This window comes from Panulirus ornatus, chromosome 40 (assembly GCF_036320965.1).
Source record: "Panulirus ornatus isolate Po-2019 chromosome 40, ASM3632096v1, whole genome shotgun sequence".
NCBI lineage: Eukaryota > Metazoa > Arthropoda > Malacostraca > Decapoda > Palinuridae > Panulirus > Panulirus ornatus.
In genome coordinates, this window is record NC_092263.1 from 16,665,374 (window position 1) to 16,690,677 (window position 25,304).

The 25,304-nt window shown below is 37.5% G+C and overlaps 1 protein-coding gene across 1 annotated transcript in view; it reads left to right on the top strand.

The window, feature by feature from the left end:
- LOC139761481 (uncharacterized) overlaps positions 1-25,304 on the top strand; it is a 248,581-nt gene that overhangs the window by 141,530 nt on the left and 81,747 nt on the right. Inside the window, exons 26-29 of the mRNA XM_071685735.1 lie at positions 753-956; positions 6,194-16,566; positions 21,465-21,590; positions 22,112-22,264. Of these exons, the coding sequence (XP_071541836.1) occupies positions 753-956; positions 6,194-16,566; positions 21,465-21,590; positions 22,112-22,264 (10,856 nt within the window). The remainder of the gene's footprint in view (positions 1-752; positions 957-6,193; positions 16,567-21,464; positions 21,591-22,111; positions 22,265-25,304) is intronic.

The following is a 25,304-nucleotide window of genomic DNA, read 5'->3' on the forward strand; positions in this document are numbered from 1 at the left end:
AGCACCTCTCAGTCTAATGATAGGACTCAAACTGAGAAAACTGGCCCAGTCTGAAGGTTATAACCCCACCTCCTCTCCCTTCAAATTTACATCAAAAGGGAGGACTAGCACACTGCTGACCGTCTTGGTTGAAGGTTAATGCTGTTTCTTTCTGCTACCATGCACATTTTGTAATTATCTGTATTGGGTTCATCTTGAAATTTAAATTTACTTCTTGTACGTACATATCAAGTTTGCCTTTGAGTCTTTTGTAGCTGTTCCATATATGTTGATAGTACATTTGAAAGTATTTCTACCTTTCATGCAGGACTCTAGTGTATTTTTGTTTGCTATCTTTTATGTATATTCCTTGGTATTCTGAGACTTAATAACATTTTCTTCTTCATTGACAGTCTTTTAGGATCATAGCATTGTTCTTTATTCCTTTTGTTTATTGATATTCATAAACATCATGTCCCTTTTCTTTTTCTTTTGAAGACATAAAGTTTGAATTCTTGCTGCCTTTCATGGTAGTTCATGTGTTCCATCCCTCAGTTTGTTCATGAAGTGCTTCTGAGTGCTATCTGACTTTTTATTTCCATTTGTTTTTTTGGTGACCATGCAACACAGCAGTATTTAGTTTTGCTTCTTATGTGTCCATTAAGTACTTTCAACCTATTAGTTTTAGACTAAATGTCTATATCCCTAGAATGTATCGTAGGTTGACCAGAACTACAAAATATGTTGGTTTTATTTTACTTTCATATTTTCAGCTTTCCCATGTTTATGATGGTGGTATCACTGAAGGTCACTTGAAGATGCAGCATCGTGATGGATGGTTTACAGATGACACATACACGCTTGCATTTACTCTCACAACACCTTTTGCTCATCTACAGAAAGTTAGACTAGCTTTTGAAAATCATGGAGATCCTGCACTCACTGATTTTTTTGAAGCTGAATGGGGAGAATTAAAGGTACAGTACACTCTCTTATATTTTCTTGTTATTAGGATGTTTAGGAAAGTATATATCTGTATCATCCATTTTCATTACATTGAAAGTGGAGTAAACATGGCGGATTCTCATAATCTTTTTTTATCTTACTCATATAAATCTTCATATCATATTTACCAGTCTGTGTATATCTCTGATGCCTGTTCCCTCCTGGAACTCCCTTAAAGGAGTGGCCACAGCAATAGGGTCTTCATAACTAGTGAACTCCAGCCTGCTTCTTAGCCTTTATACCTCACCCTAAACAACTTTTGTGTAGTGTTTGCAGAGGTTTCTTCCTAATGTTCCTACTTTCTATGTCTACCTAATGCTCTTGCCTAACATTCTTACCTACTACCTCAACCTAATGTTTCTACTTAACGCTCCTGCCTAAGTGTTCCCACCTGCTACTTTTATCTATTGTTCCTACCATTTTCTCAAAAGACAGGGCTAACACAATGTGAACACCACCGGAAAATCTAGTTACAAACAATGAGCTGTTTGACTCAAGTGTTGTTAAGTGTTATGTATGACAAGGAAAGGTTGTATGTTTGTAGACATAGTGCTAGTAGTCCACATGTAGGTGAGGCAGAAAGAAGAGACAGTTTACCTGAGTCAGAGGAGTATAACTCGACAACCACTGAAATGCTGGCTTACCACATAGCTGTCACTAACCCTCCTGGTACCCAGGCAGTAGTACTGTTGATATACCTTCCTGGTCATTGGCTGCATACTAACTACTACCTACTTAGGATAAGGACTCTTGTTGTGTGACTCAAGATCAAAAGCAACTTTGCTGCTCTTTCATGTGTCCTTTCCTTAACTCAACCAAATTCTGTAACCACATCGGTGTTGGAGGGGATCAAGCCAACCAGCCAGGAAAGGTGTTCTCAGTATTTTGCCTTGGGGCATTGTTGCTGCCTTTTCCTATGTGGTTTCCTTAACCAGCTTTGACCTTCATACTTGTGGCGATAGGGGAAAAGACCCAGCCAAACAGCTGGAAGAAAAAGTTCCCAGTCTCCTACTTGGGATGTAGAGGATGTCATTTTGATGGAAATACAGAGGTGCTTTGAGGGGAAAACAAGCACAGTGTCATGCAAAATTGCATCTTCAACACCTATCCCTCCCATTTCTAAACAGATGTTTTATTCATTCATACCATCTCTTTGTTCTTATCATACTCAGCTTTCACTTTTGTAATGACCACCATATTCTTAAATCCATATCATATGTATTATTCATTCATTCACTTATTCTTTCATGTAATCCCTTACTTCTTTCTTAAAGACTCTTTATAAATAGCTTATATGGTATGAGTCATACTTCTTTTCCCCACCCATTTCTCCTTAGCATACCATGATAGAGGTTGTTCCACTTCCCAGGAATTCTTTGTTCACCAGCAAATTCACCGTTTTCCATTTTTGTATCAAAGCATTCTCAGAGTCTGGTTTCTCTTCAGCATATTCTCTAATCTTGCATCCCCTTACTTTGTCATGGTTGTCAGTTATCTGTTCTCATATCCATTTCCATATGAATATTTTCATCTTAAATGTTCATTGAATCATGATTCCTGATGAATTTCCTACAAGTTTATCTGAGCATGTTGCATCATTTGATTCCATCTTAGCTGATATTTTTAAAGAAATATTTTCTTACCCTCTCATTAAGCCTTGTAGAGGTAATTTGAGGATGTGGGTGATTGAATTGAAACCATGATGCTTATTGCTGATGAACAGAATGTTTTTGTAGTTGTTAGGAATCCTCTTACTCCAAAGCAGTCTACCATTTCCCTACTGTTGTAGTCTCAGAGCTACCAAAGCCCCATAAAGGGATTGTGGGGTTGTATGATATATATATACTTATTAAATCCTGTCCCAGGAGTCCCTTTTATCCTGCATGCTCCTGCAGCATGCAGAAAGCTGGCCATGTAAACCTGTCAGGACCATAGGTCATAAAGTGATGTGATGTAGTTTGTCTGTGTGCAGAGTGCAGGGCAGTTAAGTAGTATGTACTCGATGTCTTCTTTATGACAGTTTCATTTTAGGCATGAAGGGTCCTCGGATATGTTGAATCAGTCTTTGTAGTGTTGTAGTAATGGATAATGTCCAGAGCATGTGAGGGGAGAGTGTGACTCAAGTTTGTTTGGGGAGTGTGGTTTCTGATGGTTGTATGTTTGTTGGGTTGGAGTTTAAGACTTAGTTGGGAGGTCAGTTGCTTAGTGGTTGTCAGGTCATTTCATTATGTATGTTTTGTCTGTGTTATAGTTGCTGAGATGAGGGATCTGTGAGTAGAGGTTACTGAAGTGTGAGGCAGGGGTAAGTTTTTTATTTCTTCTTGGAGGTTTGTGGCTAGTTATAGAGTGTTTAGAAGAGCAGTTTAATGCTGTTGAATAGAATTGAATTCCAAGCCTGTTGAGATGGGACTGTGTTAGGAGGATCTTTGTTTCATTGTCCAAAGGTATTGAGTGTTTATGGTTTCAAGGCAGTCACTTATTATTCTAAGTGCACTATTTTGTTTGGTCTGCAGCTCTGTTGTGTTTGCTCTGGAGAGGATAGTGAAACCAGGCAGATGGGACATAGTTTAAAGTGAGCAGTTGAATTTTTTAAAGACTGTTGAAGGATTCTTCTCCTTCTCCAAGTCTGGTACCAGTAGTGTTCTGAGGGCATTTAGTTTGTGTGTTGCTTTTGTGTTGATGTCATTGATGTGGGGAGTGAATATCATGTGTTTTTCATTTGTGATTCGTAGAATGGTTGGTTCAGTGAGTGTGACTGTCCATTCAAGGTGGCTGGAGGGTGTGAGCTGCGTTCATTTCTGTCTAGGGTTAAAAGAGTGATTGGAAACTTTTATGGAGATGCAGAAATTCTGAGTTTGCCATTGTGTTATGTTGTGCTGTGATTGTGAGTTCATCTGTATATATGGGCCTTCATGTTGAGAATTGTCTGAAGTAATGGGAGGTTATTTAGGAAGAGATTAAAGAGAGCTGGAGAAAGAACTGCTTCATAGGGAGCTCCATTGTAGAGTTTAAGTATTTAAGATATGTGAGTGACCCTGCCATAGCAGCTGGCTATGAAATTAGCCACCACTATTTATCATTGTTGTGGAAATTGTTGTCTTGTATATTTTGTATGAGGATGTGTCAAGGGATAGTGCTGATTTTTTTGTTTCTGTATATTTCCAATAATACTATATTTGAATGGGGTTGTAGTTGGTTGAATCCATAGTATGGTGCTAAAGTGTTTGGGTCTGAAGCCATGCTGTGTGGGCTAGGATAGGATGTTTTGTTTGAATCTGTTGTATATCAGTTTTTCACAGAGTTTGGACACTGATTGTGAAAGTATAAAGGATGGTAGGAGGAGGGGTTGTTGGATGGTTTGGAGGGTTTTAGGACTGGTAGTATGTGACAAGTATTCAGATGTTAGGATTTTGTGTTGCCAGGAATAATTGAAAATATCTGTAAGTTCTTGAATTTCAAATGGTCCATTGTATTTTGTATGAAAGTTGAATTATTTTTTTCAGGACCTGTAGTAAAAGAGTTCTTTAAGGTTTTAATAGCACAATTTGTATCAGTGGGATTGAGGGGTGGATATGCAATTGTTTCTAGATGGATTGTGTGCAGGTTTTCTTGATTTTCCTGTTTATGGATTTCAGAAAGCCCTGTTCAGCTCTCACAATCATGCTCAGGTTACTAACACCCCTCCCTCATACAGTTTCATTTGTTACACGATCAGCCCACCTCACATCACACATTGCACTCAGACGTTTGATTTTCATTATAACCACATCCTTCTCTTGTATTCAGGGTGCTAGCTTCACACCCTTAAATCACCATTGGAACTACTTAATCATCAAGTATACCCATGTTTGCCTTTACAGACAATGACCTGTACTTTAACATACCCTTCAGTGCACCAAGGCTCTTTGCCCCCTCACTTACTGTATGGTTCACCTCAGTTCCATCTGCTGCCATGACCTCTGTCAGGTACCTTAAGCACTCCACTTCCACCAGATTCCCTCCAATCACATTCACAGTCAAACCATCCTGTCCAACCTTCCTGCTCAATCTCATTTTTTTTCCCTACCTCCTTTTGCACACTCTTCTAAACTCAGATGCAAGCTTCTGCAGTTTCTCACTCAAGTCTGCAACCAGAACTGTGTCATCTGCTAACAGCAATTGACACACCTCCCAGGCTTCCCTACTCCTAGCTTACTGTAGGCCCATCCTTCTCTCCAAGACCCTCACATTTACCTTTCTCACCACCCCATCCATAAACAGATTAAATACCTATGACGATATCACATATCCTTGACAAAGACCTACCTTCACCTAGAACTGCACACCCTTTTCTCATGCTCACACATACACTACTTACTCTCCAAGTCAAAACTCTGCTGCATCTAGTACCTTTCTTTCCATACCATATATTTGCAGCACCTTCCACAAGTTATCTCTGTCAGCCATATCGTGCCTTTTCTCCAGATCCAGAAATGCCACATACAAATCCCTCTCACCCCTGTCATATCTTTTCTCTGGATCCATAAATGCCATATACAAATCCCTCTCATTCTTCAACTATTTTTCACAAAAATTATCCAAATATCCTATATGATTCTTGGAGCTGCATTGCTTTTCCCCAATCTGATGATTTCTGCATACCATCACCCTCTCGGACACCACTCTTCCATACACCTTATACTACATACTTGGTAGATTTGAATCTCTGTAATTTGAGCATTCTTTTTTGTCCTCTTTGCCATTGTATAACTACAATACAGGCATACTTCCATCCTCATACACCTCACTTTAGGCCGTACATTTATTGAAATCCTGACTAACCAGTCCACAAAATTTTTGTTCCCTTTCTTCAGAGATTCATCTGCAATCCCACCCACTTCATCTTACTCAAGACTTTCACCACCTCCTGTCTTTCTACCAAACCAATTGCCATGATTCTCGTGCTCTGTATACAGTACCTCCTGGTTCTTTTTGTGTAGGAAAAATGTGTATGTATTTGTTTTGAGAAACTTAAAGAATCCAGTAAAAGTTTTACAAGTAAAGACTTCTCATATGTGATTTTCATTTATAACTGGATATTCATAAAGAATTGACCAAAAGTAAGCTGAATTCACATTATTTTTATATCTCTCTTATGATTTATAATGTTATCAATGTGATAGTGTCAAAAATTCATAATGGTAGATTCCTTCAAATATCTGTTTAACAGGTTCGTGGGGAAGCTCAGCTGAGTGATGCAGCCAACATTGAGGTAAAATTACTTTATGAAGATGGAGGTACATGTGATTCCCACATCCATATATACCACAAGTATGATGACCAGGAGTCTTTGACAGGAGTTAGTGTGGGTCTAACACAAGCTCATGATCCTTGGGCAATTCAGGTTATCACCATTTTGGATCAGTCTGACATAAAAGAATCACTGGTTACAAAGATAAGTTTCCAATCCCCGCTGTTATCAACACCTTTCCAACTACATGGAATGTATAGTGTTGCAGTAAACCAGTTGGATTTCAAATTCCAAGTAGGGTTGGAAGAAGAAACTTATCTTACATTTTCTGGAAAGAATTATATAGAATCAGATACAGAGGTCTTGCTTGGAACTTTAGAATTTGACACCCCATGGACTGAACCTATGCTTCTTAATGTTACAAATACTCAGCATGAAGACTGCTTTAATGTCGCTCTTGATTTACAATCTTCATGGGACCCTATACTTTCTGTAGCAGCTGAGTTTAGTTATTCAGTAGCTAATGACACCAAGGCTCATTTCTACCTCTCACATGATCATCTTCAGGTTGTGATGGAAATGGTTAAAAAATTGACTGACAGTAGTCTGAGTTATCATTTCCAGGGTTCAGCCAACACAGTGAGACTTACCAGTCATCTTAACACAAAATGGGATGAAGATTTTATTCCAATAACTGCCAGTGGACAGTTCTCTGCAACCAACTTGTTTGATCATAAGTTAGACCTAACTCTTTCTCATGCCAAGGAATCTGATATACTCTACACTCAGCTGTTTGGGTCTTGGGATAACCAGACACTAAGAGTGGTTCACAAGTTTGATTTTAAACAGCCTTTAGAATGGATCAGTATGCTCCAGCTTACACTTCCATATCAAGATGAAATTATTGAAACAGAGCTGTTACTGAATGCTCAGTCTGATTTGTCATCTCTGAATTTAGACTTCAGTTTAAAGTCTCCATGGAGCAAAGATTTCAGAGTGAAAGTTGAAGTGCAAATGACTGAACATATGATACTCTTTGAATTTGACATGCTGAATAGTGATTCTTCAATTATTAAGCTAGCACTACACTCAAATGGTCCTTTTCATTGGTACCAATCAGACCTTTCATTTAAGGTTAACTCATTTTTCTCAGATCATTATGATATAAAGTGGATGCATAATTTTTTGACTGAAAATCTCATACTTATAGAGGTCAGTCATGGAACATACTTTGAAAGCAATGACAATGGATTCTTTTTCAAAGGCACCAGTAATTTATTATATAATCAAGGATTATATGAACACGACTTTACGGAATTTGATTTCAGTGTTATATTTAATTTCCCAAGTCGACAACTTGACTTTAAAAGTAAAGTGCACATTAACTCCCAGCTAAATGGGGAATTTGAGGTTAAATTGAATGACTATATAATATCCATAAATTCAGCTATATTCGATGGCATTGTCTTTTGGGTAATAGCAGGTGTACCAGAGGTGCTATATGAGACAGAGCTAAGATATAATGAAGGAAATAGCAGATTTCCTGACCTTCACTTTCGATTTACTCAAGATAGGGCAGATATCTTTGCCTTTACTAACAAATTTAATGGACTGTATCCAAAATTTGATGCCATGCTCACCATTAGTATCTTAATGGAGGCAAATGAAAGTATTAAGAAGGGACAGTTGAGGATGATGGCAGACATGACAAGACTTCAGGATTATGCCTTCAAAGGATCAGTCATATTAGAGTCTGACTTTGAAGGGTTTAAGAAATATCAGGCAGATCTGGATACAGACATGAATACAGACCTAGGGTTAATTGATGGGCACCTCATTGGGTCAGTACATATTAATGACTGGCATTACCAAACAAGTTCCCATGGCTTGTTGAATTTAGGACGCAATATAAGTTTAGAGTATAGAAGTGAATATGACTTGATTTATGGTGAGCAGCTGTTTGACAGGAAAAAAGTAAGTCTTTTGATTACTTGTACAACATCAAGTGTCTGGCAAGGTGAAATTATAGTTCACGTTGGGCCTGACACTCCACAGTGGTCATTTGTTATATATTATAGTAGACATGAAAATGAACTCAAAAGTTCCATTAGTCCTGGTAAATCAGAGAAATATGAACTGTCAGCTAATATTGTTGGCAACAGACTTATCATTGATGTCCAGATCATTGGTGAAGATGGATCAGAATTCCAAGTACTTAAGGGTAACATCAACTGGAATATAAGAAAAAGGAAAAAGCAGTTTACTCTTAATATGAATTCAGATTATACAGCTTTCAGGAAAATTGCTGCACAATGTGTTATACAGCATAGACGTGGTTTAGCAGCAAATGTGAAATTTAGGGTTAATGAAGAAAACTTTATTGGTAGCTTGAGATATATCTCTCAGGATTCACAAAATTCTGGCAAAATTATCCTTAAAGTTGAGAATGATATTTACATGGACTTTAAAGCTGATACAATCATAAACTTAACTATTGCACCTGATAGGTATGAATCTGATTTGATGTTTGATCTGAATAACCAGAAAGGATGGCTTACAGCAAATATGAAAGCAAGTTTGTCTGAATATCATCTTCAATTCAAAACTCCCTTTGCAGGATATGAAAATGTAGATCTAACTATGAATGTTAACTTAGAAGACAATTGGGGAGTTAAAGTTGCAATGCAAGCTCCAAAAGTTTGTGTTAATTTGGAAGGTACACTTGATAAATCTTTTACAAATTCTTTCATTAGTGTAAACATTAAATCAGGTTGCACTGGGAAAGCAATATTGAATTTCAGCTCAAGTTACAGTTTTGAAAAATATCACTCATTTGATATAGCTAGTTATTGTTATATCCATAATTATGGTTTGATATATAAATTTGAGACTTCTGGTAAGGATTTTAAAGGTGAAGCAGACTTCACAATAGAAGGCACTATACGTGGATATGATGCTTACTACAATTCAACACATTTCTTTTACAGGCATTCCTTCATGCCAACAAATGCAGATATAATCCTTGAAATAAATCAAAGGCAACTACTTTCATTTCAGTATGAATATGATATCAAGAAAGAACACTCAATGATAGATGTCATTTACTCTCACTTGCTGTTTGGGTCACCATTAAACATAAAATTCACAGCGGAAGCAAATACCAAAGAGACCAGTGTAATCATAGAAATGCTGCTTACAACAGACACAGCTTTTGAGCATGCTGATCTCTATGTCAGTTATGATTATAAGGATAAAAATGAAGGGACCTTTACACTATCAACTACATTAGGGGATGCTGAAGGCAAGGTCACTTTTCAGGAAACAGAAAATTCATTTTCTATTAAAGCTGATATGATCTCTAGCATTCATTCATTCCATGAATACCATTTTCAATTTGATCAAAAATCAGAGGGTGATAGTCATCAATATGAAATTGTCAGCATGCAAGATGACATTGGATATCATATTAAGTTCTCTTTGATTAGAGAGGATAGTGAGTCCAAAATAATGCTTAATCTCATAACACCATTCAAGAAATATGAGAATTTTGATATTGGCATTGTTTATCCAAAGACAGACAAGTTAGAAAACCCATACCAAGCATATATAAATGTGCTCTTGTCTGGGAATTTGTATGGAATTGATATTAACCATAATCACCAGGAATCATGGAGAAGTCAGATGACAGAATTAAGGTTATCAGCTCCTGAATTACTTGGTAATGCCTCAGTCTCAGTAATGTATGATGTAGATGGGCAAGCAGAATTACAATTTAGTACCTTCCAAGGTGGTTTAGGAATGAAAAGTACATGGCAGCATCTGGAAACAAGCTTCATTTCCAGCCTGAATATTGATCTGACATTAATTGACTGTGGTGAATATATCTTTTATGCTGAGATTCCTCTCATATACTCTGAGAAAGGTGAGGTTCGATTTGAGCGTCATGAAACAAATTTTGACTTTATAGGTCATGTTGTAGCTGGAGGCAGATTTACATATGCAAACATCAGCTTTGTTGTTGTAAATTCAGAACCTGTACCGGAAAACCCAACATACATGTTGAGTTATGAGTTTCAAGACTCTCTACAAATATCTGGGGAATTTAATGTTTGGGAAGCAATGGCAACATTGAAATTTGAAGGTAATGAAACCCCTGTTGCATCAGGAACTCTTGAAGTTATGACAAATATTGAAGGTTATGAAGCTATTGATGGATCATGGGACATAAAACAGAAAGATCATGAATACTTTGTCCTAATGCATATAGACATGAAGGATCAAAGAACATTGGCATTTAGAGCTATATTTGATATTCAGCCAGAAGGTGTATCAACACCATGGGATAGAATAAAACTTGATGTGCTTTTTGAATCCCCGTTCACCCTTACTCATCACATACAAGCAGAATGCCAGCTTAGTACACTTAGCATAGCAGCTTCATACCTGTATGGTCTTGACACATTCCAAGTTAAGTTCAGTTCAGAATTTAAGAAGATGGAAGGGTCATTACTGCTCACTGCAAATATCCCTGTACGAGGAGTTTCAACAGTTGATTTTAACCTCAGTTATATACTGAAAGAGTCATACAGCCTTAGTATTGCAGCAGCTATTGAAGAAACAGATGTGCATATTGGTATGGAAATAACATCTGATGGCATGGTGGGTTCAGTAATATCATCAATAACATCACCATTTTTCATGCCGATGAAAACAACACTGAATTGGTCTTTTACTGACAGCCTCATGCTTCTTGAGGCAACCTATGATTTTCTGAAGTATACTGGAGGATTAAAGATGTCCATAGAGTACACTAGCAGTTCTAGAGAGCTAGAATTTTACATGAGGACACCATTTGAATTGTTTTCTAAATTTGATTTTCAAGTGCATTACAGCTTCTCAGAGTCAAACCAGATGCATATCACTGCTGATTTAAGTATAAATGACCATACATTCAAGATTGAACTTGTTTTTATAAATAGCATTCCAAAAATTAACCTGGAAATCTCTGGATTTATGGAAGCTTTTGGAGCTAAAGGGTCAGTGTGGATAACATTTGCAAAAACAGGTAATGTTTATGAAGGTAAAATTACAAGTGAGATGAGATACTATAAACCTTTAGATTTTATCTTCAGCCTGGATACAGAACACATTAAATCAATTTTAAAGTATGGCACAGCAAATGTACTAGTTGCAAGTCTTAATTTCTCTCACATAGATGTACAGTTTATATGGAAGGAACACTTTTTCCTCAATTTGACTGCCAATCTCACTCCAGCAAATAATGGTTATCTATTTTTTGATAGCTCAGAGACCAAGCCATTGACAATATACTTCTCTTATTCTCATACTGATGGCCATGAGGGAAGTGCACATGTAACTGTTGGTGAAAAAGAGTACAACATACGAAGTAAACTGTATGCTCATAAAAGAAAATCAGCTTTAGAATTCCGGTTAGATTCATCTAACAGTCCTCACATTCCAATTCTTATGAATGCCACATATGATATCAAGGACTTTTTGAAGGGGAGGATGAATTCCATGATGGACATAGCTTCCATTTCTTTTGAGTGGGGAGAGCAGTTTCATCTCAGTGTAACTGGGATGCGCAATAGAAATCATGCCAAAGTGAATATTGGGATAACTACACCATTAAAATTCCTGCCACAGCTTCGCTTTGGCTATGATGGGGAATTCTCACTTAAAAAGTTGTATAACACTGATCTTACATTTACAGCTTTTGTTGAGTGGCCTGAACGGATCACTCTTACTGGATTTTTCCAGTACATGGATGAAAAAGTCACTCTTCATTTGGCTTTAGCTACTCCTTATTCAGGATATGAGAAGCTGTCAGTTTCTTTTAAGTTTAATCCAGGTAATGTTGAGGCTGGTATGGTATTCAACAATGATGAATGGAATATCTTAGGTAACTATGAATTGTCTCCAACATTTTCTTTAACTTTATCTGCCAAAACACCCATAAATGGTTATGAAATGCTCTCCCTCACAATGTCTGCTAGCTTGCAAGAAGGTATCTTTACAGCTCAAGCAGAATTATCTCGGTTGAATACCACTGCTGTAAGAATACAGATTCAAGCTGAGATGTGGAGTCTAGAGATACACATAAACACTCCATGGAAACATTTTGAAGAAGTTTTATGTACTGCATCATTGAAAACAGAGAGTGAAGAATTAATGTGCACAGCTGTCCTTCAGTTGAATGAGAAAAAGATAGAGATTACGCTGATATATTCACCAGTACAGTTCCAGCTTGTTTGGAGATATGTTAAGAACAGCATGATAATTGGGCTTCTTATGGCTGAGTACTCCACAGATTACCAGGACTTTAGATTTGGAATTGAAGTACAGGCTCCTTTTAAATCTTTTACTTCACTAAAGGTAGTGCTTCATCTTGGCCCACAAGATAAAGAATTCATATTTAGACTGCACGTGAATGACTTGACATATATCATAGAGGGTTTGTATTCTGTTAGTGGTGGTAAATTTGTTGTTGATATTCCTGTCTTAAGAAATTTCATGTGGAAACTGGAAGCCCATGATATGTGGATGCATTTAGATACTCAGGCCTCTTTTAATTATTTGACGTCTGCTGATCCTATAACTGTCAATCTCACCTGTAGAATACAACCAGTTAACAAAGAAGCCAGTTTAGATATCAGTTTTGAAGCCCCAAACCTAAGGTTAGAATCATTAGACTTTAGTATGACTGCTAGTTATGCCAGCCATTTAGAGATCATTGATGCTTCATCAACCTTATTCATGAAGGTAAGAAATGAAGAAGCATCAAAACATGAATTAAATCTAACTTCAAGTGTTGCTGATGCTCTGGTGTCTCTTACAATTGATCTTGAAAGTGATTATATAGTTGCACCATATAGAATAAAAGGAAAGTTCTCTTCATTTAATGTTTTCTTAGAGAATGGAATTCTAGATTTTGTTGTGACCCAAGAGGGATTGCAGATGTACAAGTTATTCTATGAAACAGTATTTTCAGATGAGCAGTCACCTAGTCTACTCTTAGCACTTGAGTCTCCTGAGTGGGTTGCTGATATCCAAGTTAGTATTAATGGGGAATCGCTGAATGTTTCATTTTCCTACCCAGAGTATGAAACAAAACATAGTCTCCTTTTGAATTGGTCTGAAGATTTCAATTTTGAAAAATTCACTGTTGGTGCAGAGATACATTCACCATATTTAGATGAGGACAAGTTCAGATTTGACCTGAATTTTATGGTTCAGGAAAAGTTTACATTTGCTTTGGACTCTGTAATAAATCATGGATCCAAAAATATTAATATCAAGGGAATACTTCAGTACACAGATAGCCTGTCTCAAATCAAATTTGATTTGCAAGTTAAATCAAACTGGATTGGGATGCATTCTATGGAAGCAGTCATTCAGTGGCTGAGAGAAATTACTGTCAGTGTTAAACTAAATAGTCTTGATAAAGAGCATAGTGTCAGGCTACATATAGATAGCACTGAACACACTTTGTCACTGATATGTAATTCTCCATGGATTCCATATGAAAATATAAAGGTAAAAGGAAATGTCAGTAGTAATTTTGAACCATCTAACATCAAGTTGGAAGGCTACTTTAGTAGTACCATAGGCAACAATGATATTGTTGTACAGGCAGTTTTTATGAGTGAAGGTATCCAGAACACCACATCTTACATTTCAGTGTTAAAAGACAAGCATAGGATTTTTCATGTGTCGGGATCTTCTAAGATTTATAGTAAGGAAGGCTTTATAAATATTTCAATAGACAGTGATGTAGTACTAAAATTAGACACTAATATCTCATTCATTTTGGAAAACATTGATGAACGGGACATTGAGGAAAGTGCTCTTTACTATCTTTTTGATGTTATTTATGTAAAGATTGCTGATAAAAAATATAGGATAAGTAATCTGAAAATCCACTTTTATCATAACGATTATTACTTTAACTTTAATGTTGAATTGGACATTGAGCAAGGACATTTTAAAATTAGTCTAAATCATGACTATTCATATTTTTTCTTTCATTTTTTGTATGATTTTAGATATGCAGTTCGTATTTTGTTTAAAATTGAAACCTCTCTGGAAGAATTCCAAGATTTCAAGACTTTCTTACATTTTGATGCAATCACCCAAAAGCGAACATTTGAGATCTTCTTTCATGGAAGGATTGATTATGTAATACAGTTGAATATAGAATGTGTCCCAGACTCTGTAATGGGTTGGAGTATATTGAGTTCTCTAATAACACCATTCAAGGGATATGAAAAATTTGTAATCCAAACTCCTCAGTTTCATTATAGGAATAATGTTTTTACTGTGATGCTTGAATATCCTGGTGGAAAAGCAGGAATTTCTTGGAGGAATGGTTCAAATACCAGACGACCAGATTTGCAGTTCAGCATATACCTACCATTTGAAGAGTATGAAATCATATCCTTACAGTATTGTTTGTATGATCCAAGAATGGAGATACGGGTTGGTAAAGTTGGAATTTCTTTAGGCTTGGATGTTTCATTAAAAAATCGTCTTCATAAGATAGAATCAAAAGTAAGTGTTAATGAATACAGCATGAAGACTAGTCTCACTCTGTTTCAGTCAAGAGGATCCATATTCAAAATGAAACTACATTTTGATTTTTCACCAAAGGAATTATGTGGAATTTACTTCTTTACAACTGAGTTCCAGTACCATCCTCATGAAAGAATTTACTTTGCAGCAAGAAACGATCAAGAAGAGCTCCTTAAGGCTCATGTTGCATGGGGTTCAAAGAAGGTGTTTTCCATCACCACGCCCAAAAGGTACCCTGGATATCTGATCCTAAATTTAGAGTCAGCTAAAGAGCTTGAAGACTACCAACTTCAAGTTGGTCTCACACATACAGATGGTCCTTGGGAAATTTTTGGCTTCCACTTGCATCAAGAAATCCTTGAGGCTGGACGACACCTCTCACTCTCAGGTGAGGCTTCAGAAAGCCAGTTTTATGTTGAGGGAACATTTTCTCTGAATCATATGCACTGTAATCAAAGTTTGATATTGGAATTAAACAGGAAAAGAGTGGGATACAAAGTGCAATTCCAAAGGGAACCAGGATTGTTTAACAGTTTATACACAGGTGATATGTATATGATTTTACCTACTCAAACTGTACACTATGAAACTAATGCGGTATCAAACTCAAGGAAACTAGATATATCATCAAGCTTTGCATGGAATGAACTTGATTCTGCGATGCCACCACTCACTTTCAAGCTAAATTATAATGATAATTCATTATTCAAAGAAAAGAGGCATTACTTAAAGGCAGTTTTCAGCCATCCTGATATCAAGGATGTTATCCTTCAAGGCAACATTACCCAGTCTAAAAATTTACCATTATATGGTGTAGCAGAACTTTGTGATGGAAATTCTCCAGAGAGAAGTATTGTGATGGTACTCAATATACAGCCTTTCACGAATGATGAAGACCATATTTTGAATTTCAACATCTCACAACCTTCATCAGGATTTGCTCTCTCCATGGATGCACAAATTACGAAATCAGTGCTCACTAAGGGAGATTATACATTTAGATACTGGAATTTAACAGAGAAATCTTGGGAAGACTTACAGATTGTGACTGCTGTGGATACTACTGATCATGGATATGACTTTACAGCTAATATTCATACTTCTCAAAGGAAGTGGGGTTACAGCTACAGAGGGGACTTTAATTCATGGGATCATTCAGCCATATTAAATATTCAAGGAATATCTAAAGAATATGGAGAGTTTTGGAAACTTGGAACAATTATCAACAAACATTTACCTCAACTCCTTGTGTCCCTAGATGTTGGAAAGGAAGATGGAGTAACATATGAGGGAGGGAGAGTGAGAATTGGTTTTCATAGTCCACTTGAAATAGGAGCAACTTTAGATCATCAGAGGTTTGATGAGTGGCGTCAAGATATTGCAGTTGGCTTGAAACTTAAAACAACAGACATCCTTCAGTTTTTCATAGAATTTGACCCATCCTTAGACTACAGAAATGAAGCTTTCTGGGCCCATTTGACTTCACCTGCAGATAAGATCTGGGATACATGGTGGCGTGATGTGAACGTCGCAGCATCTGCTTTCAAGAAGTGGATTTTGGCAGAAACTCCAGCAATTATTGGTGAACTGGTTGATAAGCAGACAATGCAAGCAGTCTGGGAGAGAGAGACAGCCAACTTCAATATCTTCATTGGTGAAGTCAATGCTGCAATCTTGGACATTAATGAAAACATCATATTAGCCTGGACAGAGTCTGTGCAACCATTACTAGAATCTGCTCACAACTTTACCATGAATGTGTAAGTAGAATCACTGTGTCTTTTGTTTGCTTGTTAGTATAATTCTGACAAAATAAAAAAGATAGGACTAAAGGTACCAGAGTAATGTGTCATTTGACTATATTTGATTTGATAGTAAAGAAGATAACATAGAGACACCTCCAGTAGAGAAAAGAATATGACATTTTTTTTCTCTCCTATTGATGATCTGTTGCTATTGCCATCCTCACATGCCTGCACTCTGGTAGTCATTTACACATTTCCAAACTCTTCACAGACCTTCAGACATTATTATTCTATGTTTGACTGCCTTTGATTGTTCTGTATCTGATTACTCTTCATACATTTACAACGCCTGCCCTTGTGCATTTACTTGTCAATACAGTTTACATTATCATAGATTTTTATGCATTTAGGTAACCATCAGCAACTGCTTCATTTCTGCTATAACCAGCTTACAGAATTCCTAAGCAGTTGATATTACCAACTGGAAAGATAACCCAGGTTTGAATTTCTCAAAACATATAACTATAGTTCTGTTTAACAAGATTAACAAAAAGGACGGATTTTCCACAAGTTTTATTGAAAACTTTTTTCATTTCATATAGAGAGAAGGCTAAATCTTTAGGCATGATTTTTGAAAGAAGATTGACATTGATTACAGGGATCCCTTATGTTAAACACCTCAAAAGTAAAGTGACAAACTTACTGAACATTTTGGAGGAAATGGCTCTTTACTCCTGGAGAGCTGATAGGAAAACCGTGCTCAGAATACATGACTCATTACTTATATCAAAACTGGACTGTGGTGGCTTGATATAATCTTCAGGCACTCCTCCTGTGAATGGTTGATGTTGACCTTTAATACTGGTATTAGAATATGCACAGGAGCATTCATATCCTCTTACAGTTGAAAGTCCATGTACAGATGCTGGTTGGCTCATTGTTAATATAAGATGTGAAGACTTGGCTTTAAGTATCTCTTAAGGCTTACAAATACATCATCTAACCTTACATATGTCCCATTGCTGAGATGACTCAGGAATTTGATCAACAATATACAACTTTTCATTGAAAAATCCCATTAATGAGAGTAGTTTGAACATAAACTCAATTTAAGATTTAGAATTTGCTTAGGTATCACCTAGAAGGCTCCTAATTGCAGGTATTGGATAAAAAAATGTGCTGAAGGTGTAACTTTTCCTATAGTTTTCAAAGAAGAATTGCTTATAGCAGAATTAACCAAAAATGTATTCCACATTTACTGCAGAACTCTATGGTATTTAGGCTGCACTTAAATTAGTTGATCTGTTCCCAAAAAAGAAATTCACAGTCTAATCCAGTTTCCACAGTGGACTTTGAGCTATACCAAACTATGCTCCAATATATCCCATTGCTTCAGAATTCCAAAACAATTCTAATGATTTGCTCTTAGCATTAGAGTATAGAATTCTGCTGGTGCACTGGACATCTTAATATCAACAGTGATGAAAAATAGGTCCTGAGGCTAAAGCAGCTGTACTTAGCAATTTATGTACAAGAGTTATACCTTATCACAATTTTATGGGCATGATAGATAATTACGTTGAATATAAATTACAAGCTAAATGGGGCATGAAAGCTAAAAAGAATAACAAGCCATGGATGATAAAGAAAGGTGTTGAGGTATACCCTTTCTCTTTCAACAGAAATTGTCTTTTTGAGACTTCTTCAATGATTGAGGATTAGTCATACTGTGTTGGTACATCACTGCCCAATTACGTGACACTTGCAACTGTAATATTTATGAGGAATATATACTGAAAGAATGCCAGAAATATAGGACTGAGAGTCATTTTTGAATTATTTAGATAGAATGGAAGAAATGAAAGTACTGGAGAATGTTAGGGTAAAGTGGTGAGAGTAAGTGAGCTTGGGAAGGAGACTTGTGTGAGGAGTACCAGGAGGGACTGAGTACAGAATGGAAAAAGGTGAGAACAAAGGAGATAAGGGGAATGGGGTAGGAATGGGATGTATTTAGGGAAGCAGTGATGGCTTGCGCAAAAGATGCTTGTGGCATGAGAAGCGTGGGAGGTGGGCGGATTAGAAAAGGTAGTGAGTGGTGAGATGAAGAAGTAAGATTATTAGTGAAAGAGAAGAGAGAGGCATTTGGACAATTTTTGCCGGGAAAAAATGCAAATAAGTGGGAGATGTATAAAAGAAAGAGGCAGGAGGTCAAGAGAAAGGTGCAAGAGGTGAAAAAAAAAAAGAGGGCAAATGAAAGTTGGGCTGAGAGAGTATCATTAAATTTTAGGGAGAATAAAAAGATGTTTTGGAAGGAGGTAAATAAAGTGCATAAGACAAGGGAGCAAATGGGAACTTCAGTGAAGGGGGCTAATGGGGAGGTGATAACAAGTAGTGGTGATGTGAGAAGGAGATGGAGTGAGTATTTTGAAGGTTTGTTGAATGTGTTTGATGATAGAGTGGCAGATATAGGGTGTTTTGGTCGAGGTGGTATGCAAAGTGAGAGGGCTAGGGAAAATGATTTGGTAAACAGAGAAGAGGTAGTAAAAGCTTTGCAGAAGATGAAAGCCAGCAAGGCAGTGGGTTTGGAAGGTACTGCCGTGGAATTTATTGAAAAAGGGGGTGACTGTATTGTTGACTGGTTGGTAAGGTTATTTAATGTATGTATGATTCATGGTGAGGTGCCTGAGGATTGGCGGAAAGCTTGCATAGTGCCATTGTACAAAGGCAAAGGGGATAAGAGTGAGTACTCAAATTACAGAGATATAAGTTTGTTGAGTATTCCTGGTAAATTATATGGGAGGGTATTGGTTGAGAGGGTGAAGGCATGTACAGAGCATCAGAATAGGGAAGAGCAGTGTGGTTTCAGAAGTGGGAGAGGATGTGTGGATCAGGTGTTTGCTTTGAAGAATGTATGTGAGAAATACTTAGAAAAGCAAATGGATTTGTATGTAACATTTATGGATCTGGAGAAGGCATATGATAGAGTTGATAGAGATGCTGTGTGGAAGGTATTAAGAATATATGGTGTGGGAGGCAAGTTGTTAGAAGCAGTGAAAAGTTTTTATCGAGGATGTAAGGCATGTGTACGTGTAGGAAGAGAGGAGTGTGATTGGTTCTCAGTGAATGTAGGTTTGTGGCAGGGGTATGTGATGTCTCCATGGTTGTTTAATTTGTTTATGGATGGGGTTGTTAGGGAGGTGAATGCAAGAGTTTTGGAAAGAGGGGCAAGTATGCAGTCTGTTGTGGATGAGGGAGCTTGAGAAGTGAGTCAGTTGTTGTTCACTGATGATACAGCGCTGGGGGTTGATTCATGTGAGAAACCGCAGAAGCTGGTGACTGAGTTTGGTAAGGTGTGTGAAAGAAGAAAGTTGAGAGTAAATGTGAATAAGAGCAAGGTTATGAGGTATAGTAGGGTTGAGGATCAAGTCAATTGGGAGGTAAGTTTGAATGGAGAAAAACTGGAGGAAGTGAAGTGTTTTAGATATCTGGGAGTGGATTTGGCAGCAGATGGAACCATGGAAGCGGAAGTAAATCATAGCGTGGGGAAGGGGGCAAAAATTCTGGGAGCCTTGAGAAATGTGTGGAAGTTGAGAACTTTATCTCTGAAAGCAAAAATGGGTATGTTTGAAGGAATAGTGGTTCCAACGATGTTATATGGTTGCGAGGCGTGGGCTATGGATAGAGTTGTGCGGAGAAGGGTGGATGTGCTGGAAATGAGATGTTTGAGGATAATATGTGGTGTGAGGTGGTTTGATCGAAAAAGCAATGTAAGGGTAAGAGAGATGTGTGGTAATAAAAAGAGCGTGGTTGAGAGAGCAGAAGAGGGTGTTTTGAAATGGTTTGGTCACATGGAGAGAATAAGTGAGGAAAGATTGACCAAGAGGATATATGTGTCAGAGGTGGAGGGAATGAGGAGATGTGGGAGACCAAATTGGAGGTGGAAAGATGGAGTGAAAAAGATTTTGAGTGATCGGGGCCTGAACATGCAGGAGGGTGAAAGGCGGGTAAGGAATAGAGTGAATTGGAACGATGTGGTATACCGGGGTTGACGTGCTGTCAATGGATTGAACCAGGGCATGTGAAGTGTCTGGGGTAAACCATGGAAAGTTGTGTGGGGCCTGGATGTGGAAAGGGAGCTGTGGTTTCTGTGCATTATTACATGACAGCTAGAGACTGAGTGTGAACGAATGTGGCCTTTGTTGTCTTTTCCTAGCTCTACCTTGCACACATGAGGGGAAAGGGGGGTTGTTATTCCATGTGTGGCGAGGTGGTGACGGGAATGAATAAAGGCAGACAGCATGCATTATGTACATGTGTATATATGTATATGTCTGTGTGTGTATATATATATATGTATACGTTGAGATGTGTAGGTATATATTTTTGCGTGTGTGGACGTGTATGTATACACATGTGTATGTGGGTGGGTTGGGCCATTCTTTCGTCTGTTTCCTTGCGCTGCCTGGCTAATGCGGGAGACAGCGACAAAGCAAAATAAATAAATAGATAAAAAATAATTTTTAAAGTAAAGAGATTGATGATTTTTTAAAGGAAGCTACAATAAATAATTTTAAATAAGTAGCTTTTAAGTTTTAGATATACTTTTTTGCAAAAAATCACTGAATAGCCAGTAAGCTCTACAGTTGCAAATTCAACAAAATTGATTATTCATTCAATCTTAAGCAGTAAATGATTTGTTACTATATGAATTTCTGCACTAAGATTGAAGATTGCCAGTAAGATTGATCTGGGACAATTCTGTGAGTGCCACCGTCTTTGAAACTGAAGAAAGCATGAATGATTAAAGATAAGTAAAAAGAAAAAGTACAATCAAAATTATATCCTTTGATATTTACAATCAATAATGCAGGTGGAAAGAAGCTTCAATCATTGTAACTTTATTTACTTTTCAGGTACAGTGAGCTAGAACCCTTCCTGCAAGACCTAAGCTGGAGGATTAACCTAAATCAAGTAAAATGGGAAACTGTTACAATAGAAATTAATCATCTTCAGAATCAATTGAATTTACAATGGACTCAGTAAGTACATCGGTTTAGTGCTCTTGGAATTAAACGTAGCTTGTACTTTGGGCAGTTACCATCACTTCCCTGGCATATGTGGCAATATGTATTTCATACAAAGTAAAACTATTTACATACATATGAAATAATTGAAAAGATTGACCATATTATGTAGCCAATATGATTGTTCAATTTGTACTTCTGTAACTCGTCATGCAGTATTGGAGGTTGAGTTAATGATTCTTTCAGTTTCTGCTTAGTTTGGAAAGTAAAGATTTCCTCATAAAAGGTAATGATTCTTTTCACTTCTGTCCAGTTTGAGAAGAAAAATGTCCTAGTAATGACAATAGAACATGAACAGGAATTAATATGCATTGAATATAATACTCTTTGGTAACATCCAATGACTTTTCTCTTGAGAAGTATTTCTTAATTGTATTGATACAATGATCACACTTGAAATTTGCTCATGCAAGATGCATTATGTAAGAAGCAGTACCCGCTATTAAAGATGCTAGAGAGGTATCAATATTTTTCAGGCTTTGCGTAGAGGTGGTGACAACGATCAATGACATAATGTACCAATTGGTGAGGACCATGAATCTGGCCACAGGTGTCATCAGGGACTATTTAACCAGTGCTGATAGAGCCCTGCGACCTTACCTTGGGCACATCAGTGAAACTTTCACAAGGTGTGCTGCTCAAATTTTCTTATAGTTCCTTAGGTTGCCTTTCACTCAGACCAGATTTAGTTATTATCATAAATAACCTCAGGTTCTTTATTATGGGACTTTTGCAGCTTTGAAGCTGCACTCCAGAGTAGCAAGGTAAGAAGGGCTCCTTTGGGGCAAGAAAGTCCTCAACAGAGGCAAGGTCTCTTGTCTGTTGATGATGATAAACCATCATCAAAGATACGTTTTTACCCAGTGTTACAACTTATAGGCAGATTGTGGGAATGCCTTTGACCAATTACTTAAGAATAGTCAGGATTTTCATGTTTTATTTAACAATTACTGATTTTATGCCAGTTGAGTTTCTTGTTAATGATAAGTCTTAGAGCAATCTCATTTATATGTTGTTCCACAAAATAAGTAATAACATTTAAAGTTTTGGTATTGGTGTAACATTTTCCTACTGTTTATATCGCCAAATAAGTAAGAATAGGAGTTACTATACTCTACATACTTGTGGTTACACTGTGAGTGAAAAGTCATCTTCAGGTTAAAGTGAGGAAATTTCATCAAAGAACTTCTCACTCCAAAAAGTCCATTCTTTCCCTTAAAGCTGTAAAAAAGGTCCATCTAGGTTATATAATGAAATAAAAGGTAATGAAAGCTAAAGATTTGACATATATAACATTCATAATGGATTTCATTTTTTATTTATTCCATACACCAACCATGTTCATCAAGAAACAGGCTCCTAAGTGTCAGCTTTATCAAGAGCTTTGATCATAATGAATGAAGATTAGATTTTTTTTCTTCCTATCCCTAGTCCCTTGCCCCATTATTCGCACTCCTCCCTTGACTATTCATCACTTTCATTGCTCCTCCAGTCCTGTCTAAACGTAAACTCTCCCAGCACCGTTCTGTTTGTCCATCCCATCTCCCACCTCTTTTCCATCCTTTTTCCAACCGTTTCCCATTCCTGTCTTACCCAGCCCATCCCACACTTGTCTAATCCTACTGTCTCCCTAACCTTATTCTGTTTCTGTCCTTATCCCTTCCCAGTGACTGACTTAGCCATCTTCACACTTGTGGATCATCATCTTCCTTATCCATCTTCTGTTTCTCCATCATCTGACCCTGTCACACCTTCCCCTTCCCCCATCCTCTGTCTCACTCAACCCTCTCTCCCCACCTTCTGTGGTAGCCTATGACATACCAACCATTTATATTGACCTATCCTCTCCATCCACACTCTTTCACCATCTGATTGCCTACACTCTTAGTCCTCTCTCTCTCTCTCTCTCTCTCTCTCTCTCTCTCTCTCTCTCTCTCTCTCTCTCTCTCTCTCTCTCTCTCTCTCTCTCTCTCTCTATCTCTCTCTCTCTCTCTCTCTCTCTCTCTCTCTCTCTCTCTCTCTCTCTCTCTCTCTCTCTCTCTCTCTCTCTCTCTCTCTCTCTCTCTCTCTCTCTCTCTCTCTCTCTCTCTCTCTCTCTCTCTCTCTCTCTCTCTCTCTCTCTCTCTCTCTCTCTCTCTCTCTCTCTCTCTCTCTCTCTCTCTCTCTCTCTCTCTCTCTCTCTCTCTCTCTCTCTCTCTCTCTCTCTCTCTCTCTCTCTCTCTCTCTCTCTCTCTCTCTCTCTCTCTCTCTCTCTCTCTCTCTCTCTCTCTCTCTCTCTCTCTCTCTCTCTCTCTCTCTCTCTCTCTCTCTCTCTCTCTCTCTCTCTCTCTCTCTCTCTCTCTCTCTCTCTCTCTCTCTCTCTCTTTTCAGGCTTACCTTACCGAATCCCCTTCTCTAAGTCTCACCCTGTCTAACTCTCTACCTCCCCTTATCTCATATGAGCCAAGTATACAGATATAAAATACATATACAAAGGATGTCAAACAGCAACAAACCACTTGGTCCCTTCAAGGCTGTTTGTGTTAGTGAAAGAGATATGAATATCAGATATTATGCAGTTCAAGAGAATTCATACTGTAGCTTGCCTCTTCATTTTAACTAACGATGTGTAAAACTTTGTACTTATCAATATCAAAATCCTTCATATTGTCTATGAAGCTAGCGATGTTCAACTTCTGTTTAAGATTCATTTCCCAACATAGTATCATTTGCACATTTTGATATCTTATAATACAGCTTATTATTAATGTCATTAACATATATGAGAAAGAGAACTGGTCCCAAGACTGATCCTTGTGATACACCATTTGTTATGTTTGACCATTCTGAGACTTGACCATTAATCACAGCTCTTCTTTTAAGGCCACTTAACAATTTCCTACCAAAGTACAAACCCATCTATGTCATGTGACTTAACTTTAGTTAGTAACGTTTGATGTGTAACTTTATTAAATGCCTTTTGAAAATCTAGATAGATAGTGGCTTTTATTGCCAAAACATTTTGGCTGTTGATCCATTGATCTTAATGAAAACAACATAAATGATAACCCTTGAAAAAGGTATAGGCAGATATTGCATTAATTCAAACCTTGAAAGGTGAAAGGAACAAGATAAGGAATGCACAGTTGGTAGAAGATGATTTATGAAAGAACAAAGTGTATGAAAAGAGTGAAATTGTTAAAATATGTTCATGTTCTTATGTACACAAAATTTACATATGGGAATGGTAGGAGCAAGTGGAAAGACTCGGTTGTATGTGGCTGTTATGAGTACATGGGTAAGAGTTTTTTTTTTTTTTTTTTTTTTGCTTTGTTGCTGTCTCCCGCGTTTGCGAGGTAGCGCAAGGAAACAGACGAAAGAAATGGCCCAACCCACCCCCATACACATGTATATACATACGTCCACACATGCAAATATACATACCTACACAGCTTTCCATGGTTTACCCCAGACGCTTCACATGCCCTGATTCAATCCACTGACAGCACGGTCAACCCCGGTATACCACATCGATCCAATTCACTCTATTCCTTGCCCTCCTTTCACCCTCCTGCATGTTCAGGCCCCGATCACACAAAATCTTTTTCATTCCATCTTTCCACCTCCAATTTGGTCTCCCACTTCTCGTTCCCTCCACCTCCGACACATATATCCTCTTGGTCAATCTTT